Source organism: Cynocephalus volans, chromosome 2, assembly GCF_027409185.1.
Source record: "Cynocephalus volans isolate mCynVol1 chromosome 2, mCynVol1.pri, whole genome shotgun sequence".
Lineage (NCBI taxonomy): Eukaryota > Metazoa > Chordata > Mammalia > Dermoptera > Cynocephalidae > Cynocephalus > Cynocephalus volans.
In genome coordinates this window covers 107,973,363-107,989,508 of record NC_084461.1, presented here as the reverse complement: position 1 = coordinate 107,989,508, position 16,146 = coordinate 107,973,363, and the positions used below count along the sequence as shown (strand labels likewise).

General features: G+C 34.1%; 1 protein-coding gene across 1 annotated transcript in view; it reads right to left on the bottom strand.

The window, feature by feature from the left end:
- Positions 1 to 16,146, bottom strand: part of SNX2 (sorting nexin 2) — a 56,082-nt gene that overhangs the window by 17,162 nt on the left and 22,774 nt on the right. The window contains exons 2-6 of the mRNA XM_063085501.1: positions 13,196 to 13,313; positions 7,511 to 7,674; positions 5,526 to 5,592; positions 5,325 to 5,368; positions 3,603 to 3,744 (exon numbers count right to left, since the gene is read on the bottom strand). Of these exons, the coding sequence (XP_062941571.1) occupies positions 3,603 to 3,744; positions 5,325 to 5,368; positions 5,526 to 5,592; positions 7,511 to 7,674; positions 13,196 to 13,313 (535 nt within the window). The remainder of the gene's footprint in view (positions 1 to 3,602; positions 3,745 to 5,324; positions 5,369 to 5,525; positions 5,593 to 7,510; positions 7,675 to 13,195; positions 13,314 to 16,146) is intronic.

Below are 16,146 nucleotides of genomic sequence, written 5' to 3'. Positions count from 1 at the left end.
ATGCTACAATATGGAAGAACTTTGAAAGTATAATGCTAAGTAGAAGCAGCTTGTCACAAAAGACACCCACCCTAACTGAACTACTGAATGTGGAATGTTAATGACTTCACATTTCCTGTTTCACTGAAAAAAATCTCACCACTATGTAGTTCTTTGCTTTTTCTTCTACTCTCATGCTACTTCCTAGAGATAACCATTATGGAACACTGTGTCAAAAACCAACAACAACAAAAACCAGTAAACACACACACAAAAAAGCCCCAAAACAACTTACCCTAACCAGTTAAACCTTAAAACTTTTCAACTTTGTTATTGTTCTTTTCTAATAGTTTACATGGAATAGTGTTTTGAAGTCAACCAGGGTCCTATTATAATGGTTAACAGTTATGTGCAAATGAAGACTCTTCTTCCTTCAGCAGCACCTATAGCTTCCACCAAAGAGAAGTTACTACTGTTATTCTAGCACCTCACTCTAAGTGTATGTTACTTTAAAAACACTTGCTATGTAATTAAAAAGATCTGCCATGTTTTTAGTTTTTCTTAGTGTACTCATTTTTTATTAAAAAAAATTTATGGACAATATAAAATTTACAAATGACTGCTTCTCTACTTGGTTGGCTACCAGGAAGTTCAAGGATCAATTTGTTACCCACCTTTAATAATTGTTCAAGACTATGCACATGTTGAGAAAACTGTTTTTCTTGGCTTCATCTTACCATTTGGCTATATGTATTTTTCCTGCTTACATATATACATATATAGATAGATAGATGGGGGGTGGGGTGGGCACTGTATTACATGTGCTTGCCTCAAATCCTTTTTGGAATAAAATGTATATAAATAATTTTTAAATAATTTAATCTCCTTCAAATGTATTTTAGATTAATTCTACAATAACATAGCATAATCATATCAAAATTAGGAGTCAAAATAGACTAGTGGTATAGTGGATTGAATTATGTCCCCCCAAAACTCATTGAAACTTGAATTGTGTTCCCCAAGTTTTATGTATTGGAAACTTAGCCTCCACTGCGACTGTTAAGAGGGTGGGAAATCCTATTATGGTAATTGAAAGGTGGGGCCTTGAAGAGGTGATTGGATTGTAGGACCTGTGCAGTAGGAAATGGATTAAAAATGGTGGTCAGGAGCGTGGTTCTGAGGGCTTTAAAAGAAGAGGAGATTCTGTCTCTCTCTCTGCTCTCTCTGTTTCCTACCATCTTGTAATGTGAGACCCCTGGGTCACTGTCACCACCACCAAACGGACTTTGGACTTTCCAGCTTCAGAAACTGTAAGCAAATAAATTTCATTTTCTTTATAAATCACCCAGTCTCAGGTATTCTGTTATAGCAACACAAAACAGACTAATACAAGTGGTTAAGAGTACAAGCTCTGAAATAAGAGCCTACATTCAAAGCTCAGCTCTGCAACTTAGTTGTGTGATTTGGGGCATGTTACACAATCTTGATTAATCTTAGTTTCCCTGCCTATTAAAGAAGGACAATGATAAGTTAACCTCATAAAATTATGAGGATTAAATGAGAGAATGCAGATAAAGTACCTAGCACAATGCATTAACCCAGTAAGCGTTCAGTGAATGTTAGTTATTCCTATAATTTAATTAATAGTCTTATAATTTAATAGGCTAGCCATGACCATGTACATGGATAATATAAACTTAACTATGTCACTGCCCTCTATTACCATTTGAAAGCTGTAAGAATCAATAACAAAAAAGGTTGCTCTTAAGATTTAGTTTCTTCTATTTTGAATTTACATGTGCTGCTTATTTATACAGCAACAATTCATGGAAGACTGAAGATTATTAAGGCAAAAACTTAATTGAAAACATAATGAATTTGGGCGTAAGAATTTATTCTTTAAATCTTTCTCTCTTTTTTTGGTCATAACGTGAAGATTAGAATAGCACATCTAGCCAACAAATGAGAAAAATAATGTGTTGTTTTACTACCTCTTTCAGTATATAAAAACAGTTGCGTGACAAAGTCAGAGGAAAAAAGAAAATAATAAACAATTTCTGACAAATGAAACTTAAGTTCCCTACATAGATATAGGATGCCAAAAGATACCACTGCAATAGTTTAGAGTACAGAGAAATAAGATTATTAACTAGATAGCAGTTCTTAAATTATGGTGCAGAATACCTGGAGAAAAGGTTTCAGATACTCTTTTGGGGGGGGGGCACTAAGTCTATTTTCATAATAGTAGTAAGTTATTATTTGTCTTTTTTAACTCTCATTCTTTCATAAGTGTGCAGTGGAATTTTACAAAGGTTACGTGATGTGTTATCACAATAAATGCAGAAGCAGATATCAGAATACAGCTATCTTCTAAGAAGTCAAAAATTAAAGAGATTTGCAAACTTTAAAAAAAAAGCAAGTCACTCATTATTAAATCTTAAATTTTTGTCTTACAAAAATTATTTTTCACAAAAATGTTATTTGTTAGCATGCAACGAGTTTGTTATTTTTAAATAAATTAACAAAAATATTTTAAAAAGGAATATGATATATGTCAACAGATATAGCCCACGTAAGTAAAAGCCCTTTAGGGTCCTCCATAAATTTAAGAATATTGGTCTTGAGACCAAAAAGTTGAAGAACGTTTCATCTAGATTTTTAACTTTAGAAAAAGAGAAAGAATATAACAATTTCATCTATATACATCAGTTTTCAAGATCATAAAAGGTACCAGTAAAACTGTTTTTCAAATGAAATGTTTAAAAAAATAAAAACAATTCAAACATCAAAATTCACGTAAAATATTTTTTCAGATTAATAATCTTCAGTATAAAGAAAAGTCAAGTAAGGTAAATAAAAACTTAAGACCAAAAAAAGATTGGTTGGAAAAAATACTACAAAATTTTAAGATGATAGATATCTTTTGATGGGACAATAAAGGATTTCCTCTTCTTCTGTAATGTTCTGCATTTTCTTAACTAAGCCTTTATTACTTATACAGTAAAAATGTTTTTAGGGGCCGAGCCCGTGGTGCACTTGGTAGAGTGCTGCGCTGGCAGCGCGGCGACGCTCCCGCCGCGGGTTCGGATCCTATATAGGACTGACCGGTGCACTCACTGGCTGAGTGCCGGTCACGAAAAAACGACAAAAAAAAAAAAAAAAAAAAATGTTTTCAGGCATTAAATTGAGGTACAAAATAAACTGAGTTTAAATAGCTATTAAATGAGCCAGGCTAGATCAAATCTTTTAGGACAACGTATAGCTTACAGCCAAACACCTCCATCCCTTAGAAAATGTTAATATATTAATAATATTAAATATACTCAATAAAATGGTATTCTAATGACCCTAAAAGGTTAGAATTTTTTAACTGCTTTTAACTTGGTAAATTTTGATCTGATATTTAATATCACTGTATCATATAAACCAAAATCTTCAGGTGTTAGAAAATAAAACTACTGGCTATATATTCCTCAATGGATGTATAATTATTATAAATAAAATATTTAAATTCAGTATCTCTGGACATTATGATATGTTGATAGTAGATGGTTATGGAATCCAAACAGTTAAAATTGAACTAGAACAGTAACAAAAATTAGTTTTTTTTAATTCATGCTTACCTACTATACTCTTTTCTGGAGCTGGTGGCACAATATAACCAACATGTAAATACTTGCTTGCTAATTTGCTATGCAAACCAAGAAAGTCACTGAATCTTCTTTTAACTGAAAATTCATTCTTACTGAACATGGAAAGAGAAGTCTACGAGTGAAAAAGAGGTACTTCAAATTTTGATAGTAAGCAATTATTTAGATGTGAATGTTATACATAACATTGTGAACATACACACATACACACATAGGTCTACTTAGCAAAAGAATGCAGAGTATCTAACTAATAATGTGGCATATAGATTTCTAACAACAAAAAAACCCCCAAACCCAAATTAAAGATGTTTTTTGTAGAAACTTAAGAGGACAGAAAATACTTGCTTTATTCTATCCTTGACTCATCTCATCTACTCTATTTATGCTAATGTTCTTAAATCATTACCTCTGGCCCAGATCTCCTTCTGAGCTTCAGTCCAATATATTCAAATGCTCAAGAGACACCATCAGTTAAATCTAACTAACACCTCAAACTCAACGTATTTTCCCCTGCTGGAACGTAAGTTCCATAAGAGAAGGGTGCTTGTCTGCACTGTTTACTTCTATAATCCAAGGATTGCAATAGAGCCTGACACCACAGCTGTTGCTTAATATTTGTTCAAAGAATTAACTAATCTCACCCCCATCCTGTGTTCCTCCCTGTGTTGCCTTTCTCCATGAATCCCTCCCATAACTACAAAGTTCCTTTAGTCAGTAACTTAGGCATTTCTCTCCTTCCTCATCCCTTATATCCAAGTCCTATTGATTTTACCTCCTAACTCAAGAAGGAATTTATCTTACTCACCTCCAGAACCATTTCCTTAGTATACAGTATTACTTCTCACAGCTAGGATTGCTGCAACAGACTCTCTCTTTTAAGATTTGAAGACTTACAATCCGTTAATAATTGCAGTAGACTCTTAACTGGAAATCCTGATCTCCACTTTGACCCTCCCAATTCACATTGAGGCTAGAGATCTTTCTTTTTTTTGTCTTTTTGACCGGTAAGGGGATCACAACCCTTGGCTTGGTGTCATCCGAACCGCGCTCAGCCAGTGAGCGCATGGGCCATTCCTATATAGGATCCGAACCCGCGGCGGGAGCACTGCTGCGCTCCCAAGCGCTGCACTCTCCCGAGTGCGCCACGGGGCCGGCCCTGAGGCTAGAGATCTTTCTAAAACAAAAATCCAATTGTGCCACATTCTGGTTTGAACCTCTTTAATGACTCTCCATAATACTTATGAAGCCAAACTACTTAACGTGTCTGTTTATAATACACAGAAGCTTATTGCCAAATAATTCAATCATGTACCACTACCTACAGATCCTAGAAAGTACAACGCTTTCTTGACTTCTGGCTTTTATATAAGCAAGTCTCTTTGCCTGGAACAAACATTCTTCTCATCCCCCTGTCCCTCCACAAATTCACTTCCCTCACCTTTGTCTTGGCTTAGACACAACTTTCCCAAGGCCTTTCCTGACCCCTCAGGTCTAAATTAGGTCCCTTCCTGCATACTCTCACAGAACACTTTACTTTACCTATCAAAACACTCACAACTCATTGTAACTACTTCTTGGCAATCTTCACAGGATGGTAACCTTTATAAAGACAGGGATTACTTTCACCTTAATCATCGTAACCTCATACTTCCCATAGTGAGGGTTTAATATTTTTTTAAAGGAGCAAAGTCTCACCTTTGTTGTTACTCTATATGCCATGTAAGCATTCATGCCATCACCTATAAGGAAAGTCAAACAACTATTAAAAATTACATGCTTAAAAATAAAAAATACCATTTTAATACTGTACTAATGCATTTAGTGAAGAAAAACAGCACATAATAGCCAAACTAATAAAAGAGGAGTACAAAATATAAAAGATAAATAATGACTCACCAACTTTCTCTGGATCTGATACACCAATTTCTATATCAAAAATATCTCCATTTGCTTCTTCTTCAATCTAGAAAGCATAATTTTTATTTATTTACATTTTTGGTGTTAAAGAAGATTCCAATTTATATTACTGTCATAACACTAATAACTATAATTTTTACCATCTATTTTCTATTAAGGTCACTATCACAACAAATAATTTAAAAAGGCATTCAGCACTCCATTTCTGAAAAATAATAAAAGCATTCACCTTTCCTATGTTTAAAAAAAAAACAAAAAGAACAATATACAAACACAATGGGAAAAGGATCATTTGTAGAAGTAACAAACTCTTGTGTTCTTACAACTTCTCCATTGTAGAAAAAAATATTTTAGCCTTCTGTACAAATACTATGAAATTTTTTCATTCTATCTACTGAGCCTTCAGATTCAGACTATTAAAATAATTAACTCAATTATTTTTAATAGTAGCACTTTCAAAGTTGTATCTCTACTCATCAATAACCAGGAGCTAGTCACTACTTTTACCAGAAGAATCATACATATCTGTAGAAATTATATTTTACTTAAAAGCAACTCTAGCATCATGATTTTTCGAATTATCTAATAAATACATGTTCTTCTTGAAGCCATGAAAGCACTATATATAAGACTCACTGTATAAAAGCACTGAGGAAAAATGATAACCCTATGAGACTACAGAGAAGCCCTTCTCAATGCCACCATAAATAAGCAATCCAAATAGCAGTTCTACTATTTGTTATTCTCAAAAAGAAAGCTCAAAAATTATTAAAACTTGCAAAATTTTCAAGGTAATATTAACAGTCTAAGACAATCTAAAAGAAAAGTGAGTTTTTTGGGCCGGCCCGTGGCTCACTTGGGAGAGTGTGGCAGTGACAACACCAAGTCAAGGGTTAAGATCCCCTTACTGGTCATCTTAAAAAAAATAATAATAATAAATAAAAATAAATAAAATAAAATAAATAAACAAAAGAAAAGTGAGATTTTTTAAACCATAATCTTTCTTTTCAAGGTTGCCTTCTTGTACACATTTTTTTAAAAGTAAACCTTTCTTGAATCATAACATATATATAGAAAAGTGTATGAATCACACACAATACAGTTCAATGAACCTGCACAGAGAACACATTTTTCTAACCAAAACCTAGATCAGAAACAAACACCATCATTACAGCCCAGAAGGCCCTCTCTTGATTCTCCTCCAGTCACAACCCATCTTTCACCTCTCCAACACAACCACTATACTGACTTCTAACACTGTAAATTAGTTTTACCTGCTTTTAAAATTCATATAATGGAATCATATAATGAGTACTCTTTTATGTCTTGATTTTTTCTTTTAATGTTTGTGAGATATTCATGTTTTTGTGTGTGGTTGTTATTTAATCATTGTCATTTTAATGGTCTATTTCTACACAAATGACTTTTAAATATATAATTTTACCATTTAAAATAACCTCAATACCATGATTTTTTCTTTCCCAAATTCACCTTATTAAAAATTACTGCCAGATCATCAGAATGTATCTTTAACTGATACATATCCCTTCCCTTTAAAAATAAAGGCTAGACATCAATCTTTAAGTATCAATAGTATATATTACATGCTTTTATCAAATAAAATTACTCAAAATACCACTTCATTGTGATAAACAGTTTTCAAAGCACTTTTACATATCATCTTATCTGACCAACATAGGAATCCTGAAAGGCACACATTACCATCATAAGATCACAAATGATAAGTTCCTTCACTTAAGGTAAGTGATATGCCCAGGTCACTGGGTTAAAAGTGGTGAAAATAAAATTAGAAACCAGATCCCTCAACTTCTTTAGGCCAATGCTCTTTTTCCAAAATGTCTGAAAAGCTTTGAATAGGAATGAAAACAGGAAAGTGACGCTGGGTGGGGAACAAAAGAGGTATTATTTACATATTAATTTAGACTACAAACATTTTCCCATACCTCCTCCCTGGATCTATCAAAGATCACAGGAGCAGACATACTCTTTGATTCAATTCTAGGAGCAATGAGTGCAGTTGGGGTGACAGGTGTGACTGCAGGAGAAGGTTCCGAGGAGCGGATAGGTTCCCTTTCTGGGCTGTCCAAAGAAACTTCTTCTGTGGCTTCTAGACACAAGTTAAACAAGTTAGTTAAGGACACTGGCAGCAAATTCCCAATATTCTACACAGCAGTTAATAAATTATGAACAGAATTTTTAAACTACCCACAAATCAATATCAAAATGTTATTTTAAAATAATCATTACAAAAGAATTTTATGAATCCTTCCTTGTAGAGAGCACTAACATTAATAAAGCAAATGTATTTCACAGGGCCTCGCCTCCAAAGCCCTGTAGTTTCAGGTTTAGCCTAACTTTTAAAAATTACATATAGAAATGTTAAGCTTGCAAAAAGACAGGAAACTTTCCACAGGCTAAAGTCTCTGTTGTGGATATAGAATTGTAACACAGCAAAGTTGCTGGCTCAAGGACAGATGTCCTTGGTTAACCTACTGATTGATATGTTAAGAAAGTTACTTGATTATTATGTAAACATACTAAGGAAATTGCTGTAAAGAAAGACAGTGTTTGCTAAGAAAAAGCTTTTGTTGGTGGATTGACTTAACTTTTTACAAATTAATGAGTGTTGCCATGACAATTATCTTACTATTCTTTTTGTAATCAACTATGTTCCTTTTTTGTAACCTCCTGCCCTGGAAAATAAATACTGGGAGAAGACCCCAGTCCAGTATTATTTTTCCAAGGAGGAATGCCTCTCTCTTGAAGGTTCTTGGAAAATTAACCCCTTCGGGGCTTCTCACTGCTCAGAAGAAATGGGCTTTGAGTTATCCTTTGCGTCTCTGTCACCCAGGGAGAGAGAGATGACACTTTCTAGTCGTTTATCATAACTTAAAAACTGACATTAACTTTGTTGGTTGTAAGAAGAATCCTATGATGTCAGATTAATTATCTATACTAGTGGTAGGGTTAGGATATAGGAGAAAAGTAAAGATGTGGATAATTCCACATTCATGTTTGGATTTGTAATATATCTTATACTTGTGATAACTTACCTTCCAAATATTTTATTCAGGCTAATATTATGATTATTTTATATATATGAACATAAAATTTATGGCAGAAGGCTGCCCAGAACTATCCCAACTAAGATTAAAAATTTGTTATGGAAAAGCCACAAAATTAGTAATCTAAAGCATTTAATTGCCAAAGATTACTGGATATTAGTTGAATACACAAATATGACACAAAGCAAATAGGTGTTTAGGTTTTAACTTAAAATGCTCATTCACTTGAAAAATCTCAAATTAAATATATTTAAAATCACACCAAACCAATAAACTGAATGTCTACAGGCTAAGTAACATTGTGCTAAGTACAATGAAGAAAACACAAAGAAATGTAAAATATCATACCTGCCCTCAGGGAGTTTATAATCTAGTTGGGAAAATAAAACATAAGCATGTGGAATGTTAAATAATAATAAAACACTTAAATAATAGCCAAGAGAAAATAAAAAGAATTTAATTGCTATATGAACTACAGAACAAATATTACAATTTGAGGTGAGATGGGAGACAATACTTTGGGTGGGGAAAATAAGGAATGGCTTACAAAAACTTAACTGATAAGATTTAGATGGGGAGAGAAAAAAAGGGAGGAAGAATTCCATGAAAATGGGATCAAGGGTTTGGATCCTCTTGCTGGCCAGTTGAGAAAGAGGGAAGGAGGGAGAGAGAAAGGGAGAGGGGGGAGGGAGGGAGAGAGAGAGAGAGAGAAGGAGGGACAGAGGGAGGGAGGGAGAGAGAGAGAAAGTGAATGAATGGATAAATTCCATTAAAATTGTGTAATAAGATAAGCAAAAAGCAGAGCCAGGAAAGTGAAAATAACAAGTAGTGGCTATAATGTAAACGACAGTTCTGCTGGTTTGTAGAACTGATATCAGGAAAAGGAAGGCAGGACTATAAGGGAAACAGGATCAGCCCAGTGGTTTCTAACCTGAGGTTCTTAGATTCCTAAAGGTTTGGGAAGGTAGTAATGGTAGTCAGTGAGCCATTTTAATTTTAATACCTTAAAAAATATAGCAGTGGGCCGAGCCCGTGGCGCACTCGGGAGAGTGCGGCGACGCTCCCGCCGCGGGTTCGGATCCTATATAGGAATGGCCGGTGCGCTCACTAGCTGAGTGCCGGTCGCGAAAAAAGACAAAAAAAAAAAAAAAAAAATATAGCAGTAATAGCACATTAACCTGAAATAAGGTTGCACAGGTTAACGTTTTATCAAGCTATTCTTACTGGTTATCTCATGTTGATGAGATCCTTACTTGGCGTAAATCGCTTTATATTTTTACATTAAAAGTAAAAATGATTAATAACTAAAATATTTTAAACTATGGCAACCAGAGGAAGTAAAATGAACCATAGACGTTGAAACAGACAACAGATGACTCTAACATTACAAACTAAAAGTTTATATGCAATGCAACTTCAGGCTGTGAAAATTGCTGGCATTTATTATTCTTTTTTTTAAAGAAATGAAACCAATGAGCAATGAGAAAATAAAATAGCAGTATACTAAAAAGCAAGGAGATATGATATCTTTACTCTACAAACCACAAGCAAAACAATAAGCACCAAAGGAAGCATCAAACAAAACAACCCCCAACCCAAAATCTCTGAAAGAGGCACTGTTCTTGGTAACAGATCCATAGTCAAAAAACTGTGAAAAAAAAAAAGTAATTTTTTTGAGATAACAGCCATTTTAACTTTTCTTTCTTTCTTTCTTTTTTTTTTTTTTGTCTTTTTGTGACCGGCCGGACGCGCTCAGCCAGTGAGCGCACCAGCCATCCTTATATAGGATCCGAACCTGGGCGGGAGCACTGCTGCGCTCCCAGCGCCGCACTCTCCCGAGTGCGCCACAGGGTCGGCCCCATTTTAACTTTTCAATCACATTTTACTTCACTGATACCAAGTTTTGTGTCGGGCCTTAAAAACTAACGCCACCTTAAGTGACATTACAAACGGTGCCATTATGGGCCCACAAGGGTGTATTAACGTGGCAGCCTAAGATGGCGCCGGGAGGAAGTAGGGTGGGAGTGTCTGCGGGAAACTTGCCTTAGCCCTTATTGGCCAAATACACGCTTCTGCTTTCCTGAACACTGCGTGATTGCAATAACTAGGCATTGAGACAGGATGCATGCGCTTGACCTTCAGCTGACTGGATTATGTTAAACCTCCCCTCCCCATCTTCCTATAAAAGCAAGTGCTTGTGTGATAATAAACAGAACTGCTTGACAGAACCCCCGCGGTGTCTGAGTGTCCTTTAAAACCGGGCTGGTTGGGGCCGGTGGCTGTGCTCACTTCTCTTCACGGCTCTCTTTCCCCGTCTCCTTCCAAAGGGGACTGGAGGGAAAGAGGAATCTGGGCCATTCGCTCGCCCACCGAAAGGAACGAAGCTAGGGCTGTTCGGGTCGGCTGGCGGCAGACCTGACAGTTTTGTGTTCTTTGCACTGACTAACAGGCTGCTTCATAAATAGGAGACCTCGTGATAAAAAAGCTAACTATGATCTAAATAGCTAATAGGTAAAAGGAAACAAAATAGAGATTTACATTTAGCATACTAATATATAGTCTGCCTTAAATTCTTTTCATGAATTCCTTTAAATTAAGTAAAATAACATACTACAAATTCACAAGATTTAATTTAACTAGATCTAAAGATTTAGGAAGATGTCCCTTAGGTACTAATTATAAAGATTAACTTTTCCTTGGAGACATACTTTAAGGACAAGTATAAATTGATTATGTCAAAGTCAACTAAGTAATAACTTTTACTCATACAGTAGATATAAGAGAATTTTCTAAGTGAAGGAATACTCTTTAAACTTACAACTGGCATCGACTGCTGAACAGCATAAGCAAAATAAGCTAGGTTTCAGATCACTTAATGATACCATTATGAAATAGAGTTGAGTTTAAGATAAAAAAGCATAAAAAGTATAAAAAAACACAGGAAACAGATGACTATGTTTATTGTTCCTTCATCCCCATCTGCTTTTTTTTTTCTTAAACGAGCACTGACATTGACCATATCTGAATCACAGTATTTATTACAGACTGTAATCAAGCTAAGTGTGCAAATATCACTGCATAGACCTCACTTTGCTAATTACCTGATCAGCTCTACACACTATAAAAACACCTTTCCTTGCATGTGCATACAAACATACACAAAATTGTATTATTAGAGTAAGGTTTCAGCATACCTGTTTATATAAAATTCTGAAACTGTCAGGTGAAGGAGTATTTTTTATTTTTTTGGTGGCAGTTGGCCAGTATGGGCACCCAAACCCTTAAACTTGGTGTTATAACACCATGCTCTAACCAACTGAACTAACCAGATAGCCCAAGTCTTTAATAAAATGGATAATCCAAAACCTCTCTGTATGACCCTATATTGTCAGAGGAATAGACACAACATTGGATTAGTATTTGCTTAGCAGAGAAAGGACTTGTGTCACCTTTTAGCTTAAAACAAAATGCCATAAAATAATTTTCAAGGATTGACTGGAAAAAAGGTCCATGAAAGGAAACAAAAGAATGTTAGAGTATAATAACTTTGGGAGAAGGGAAACAAACAAAAAAAAATTTACAACTTTGGTTAACTGTATTTTTGACTCTATATTGTTAGGTGACTTTAAAAAAAGAAACAAAAAAAGAGAACATGACTGATATTTGGTATAATACTTTTAATTTTTGACATGATAAAATACATGAATTCACCTGTCATGAAAATTTTTCGTGGAACTAATTAAGCTGTAAATTATATGGACTTTAGTGATGGAGGACTGTATCTTCAAACTTATTTGCACAAAAAATAGAGAACGGTTTGAATATTGAACCGCCACAGAAGTTGAGAGCATATTATTAAATTTTAACTCAATGAAAGCCAGTTCAGGTAAATTAAGCTATTAAACAACATAAAGATTTACTATTTTAATTTTTGTGTCATTAATTATAAGGAAGATTTTGCTTTTTAATATTAAAACATTAATTTGTACCTAAATCTTAATCCTAAAGCAGATAATTACTTTGAAAAGAGCCCAATTTTTTAAAAAGTTAGAATGGACTATACCAAATCCCACCCCCACATCAAAAATAAATTCCTCAAGCATCAATTTACTCACCTAAGAGTGAATCAAAATGGAACAGGTGATAAATACTGCAGCAATTTATTAAAACAGATGTCAAACAAAATAAAGTGATTTTTTAATCCTTAGCTTAATTTTGCTATGCAATAACTTATAAGTAATAAAAAAATACAATTACTGTTATTTCTCAAAATATGAATGCCACAACCATTAGTCTTTTGAATCTAAGTAATGAATGAAACTATCAAATTATAACGTGTAACTTATTTTCAATGCTTAAAACCAGAAAGGACTACATTTTTGCTTTTCTCTATATTTTTCAGAGTAATCTAATTGGAAATTGCTCATCCTTCTAAGTTGTTACAAGAAGAATTATCACTAATACTTTGCACAGAATTTCAGTTTTGCTTCAGAGAATATTTTCTACCTAATAGAATATGTACTAGGCTTGGCCATTATTAAAAAATAAAGATACGACAATTACCTGCAAAAATATCTTCTCTGTCATCATCTAGCACAACTTCTGTGGGTTTTGGGCCATTGGAATTTGCACTAATATCTTCTGCAGGAAGGCTGGCTGGTTCTGGAGATGATGGACTTGACTGTTAAAAAGAACAATAGGTAATGGATTGGCATGGTTATCTGCTGTAATGTCTCTGTACACGACAGAAATAGAACATTCTCTTGATAGGAAGAGAGGAAAGAACAAGAACAGCTATTTATATTACCTCCTCTGAGGGTAAGAATGAACCAAAACACACTTTTACTCATATTCTCCTTTCTTAAGAAAAAGTCACTTAAAATTTAATGGGCTGGTTGGTTAACTCAGTTGGTTAGAGAGGAGTGTTATAACACCAAGGTCAAGGGTTTGGATCCTTGTACCGGTCAGCCACAAAATAAATAAATAATAAAATAAAAACAAACTTAAAAAAAAAAGATTTAAAAAGAAAACATTTTCTAGTCATCTCTTTAGAGATACTAATTTGTCATGCTGAGTTACAATTAACAAAAACCAAGTTTAATGCTTTATGCAGTCATATACGATAGAATCAAAATCAGATCAAATCCCTTGATTTTTAAGAGTCCATGCTTTTGTTTGTGTTATTGCCATGTTTGTTTTTCTGGTGTGCAGATGTATCCAAACACCAAAATTCCAAACATCAAAATTCCACACAACTCAACAGATCTTGAAAACATACTGCATGTGCAAAAAGTTCAAAGCACTGCTTTACTGTAAGAGGAAGGCTTAATACTAGTTGATTAAGACTACAATTATTCTAAAATTTCTATAGTTTCAAACTAAAAATATTCCCTCTCCAAAAACATTTACATTTCAACTAGGCTAAGGATATTTTTATACTTTTTAAAGTATAATGACCAATATAATGGAGCTGTGCAGCCTCATAGCTTTATTGTAGTTTTCTTATAATAGTTAAAACCAGTTGTCTATTTTAAAAAACTTTTTATTGAATAACACAAAAAGAAAATTGTATATATCAAAAGTTATAGCTGAATATTTTCAAAAACCCAAACTTAGCTGTGCAACCAGCACCCAGATCAAGAAGAATATTACCATCAAGCCCAGAAACTCCATTCATGCTCCCTCCCACTCTGTACTATGCAGGTTTCTACCAGCATGGATTAGTTTTTCCTTCTTTTGCTCTTCATAAAATAAAATTGTACAAAATATATTTTATTTGTGTTTGGTTTTTGTTCTTAATGTTTATATAACATTCTTCTATATTGTTCTGTGTAGTAAATCACTCATTCTTATTGCTATATAATATTCCATTGTGTGAATACCAGCATTGATCCACTCTACTGTTGATGGGCATTTGGGTGGTTACCAGTTTTTTAACTATTACCAATAGTGCTACTACGAACTTTCTAGTGTATATTTTTTAGTGAATGTGAAAAAACTTGTTTGGTATATACCTAGGAGTGGAATAGCTGAATTACAGGGTAGATGAATGTTCAGCTTTAGAAGATATCACTAAACAATCTTCTAAACTGATTGTATAATTTTTACTCCCACCAGTGGCGCATAATAATTCATTGCTCCACATCCTTATCAGTACTTTGACATACTCCATCTTTTTCATTTTAGCTACGTGGGAGGGTGCTGAGTATATACTGTTGTGGTTTGAACATGCATTTCCCTGATGAGTAATAATGCTGAGCAATTTTTCATATGTTTAATGGCTATTTGTTTCTTGGGTTTTTTTTTTTTTTTTTTTTTTGGTGGCTGGCTGGTGTGAGGATCCACAGCCTTTAAATGGCTATATGAATATGCTTTTTCTGTGAAAGATCTCTTCAAGTATTTTGCCCATTTTTCTTTTGTTCTTATTGAGTTGTAGGCATTCTTTACAGATTCTGTATACAAGTTCTTTGTCGGATATGTATTACAAATATTTTCTCCCAGTTTTCATTTTCTTAATGGTGAATTTTGGAACAGTGATTCTCAATTTAATGAGGGCAAACTACCAGTTTTTTCTTTTATGTTTAGTAAACTTTTTGTAAGACCAATAATCTTTTGATGCTACTCCTAATTAATAAGATTTTCTCATCAGCTTTTTAAGTAAACTATGCTCTATGGCATAAAGACATTTCTTTACAGCTTTCAAAAGCAATTTCAAATCCTCATGGGAAAATTTAAAGGAGAAGCTTTCTTTTTTCTTAGGAGCTCATTCTTACAGACCCAAATTCTCACAAAAGTAGGCCTCCATTTAACTTAGACATTTCACTTGAAAGAATTTAAAAAATAAGTTTATATATTATTTCCTCTGGAAGATGTTCTTACCAACTTCAACTGTACCTCTAGCAAGTCTGATTAGGTGACTGGCCTATATGCTTCCACAGAATATCTACTTTTGTCATAATTTCATTTACTACACTCTAACTATTAGCTGTTTACAGACTATAAGCTCCATAAGGAAAGAAAGAATATCTTATTGTGTGTGTGTGTGTGTGTGTGTGTGTGTGTGTGTGTGTGTGTGTGTGTGTGTGTGTGTGTGTGTGTGTGTGTGTGTGTGTGTTTTGGTGGGTGGGTGGTTAGCCAGTAAGGGATCAAACCCTGGTTCCAACCAACTGGGCTAACTGACCAGACCAGAATATCTTAGCTTTTTACTAATTTTTGCTCAGTATCTGGCAGCAAACACTCAAATGACATCTGTTAAGTGAATTTTAAGAAAATAACTATGGATACACCAAAGAATTAAAAAAAATTTTGTCAATCAGATTGTCTATAATACTGTAAAATTTGAAATAGCCTACACTCCCACACAGAAATGTAGCAGAGTGGCTCTAACACCCATTCACGATAAAAACTCTCAATGAACTAGGAATAAAGAGTAACCTTTCAATTTAATAATGAATATTTACAAAAATCCTACAGCTAACACTATATGTAATGGTGAGAAACTTGAAGCATGAGAC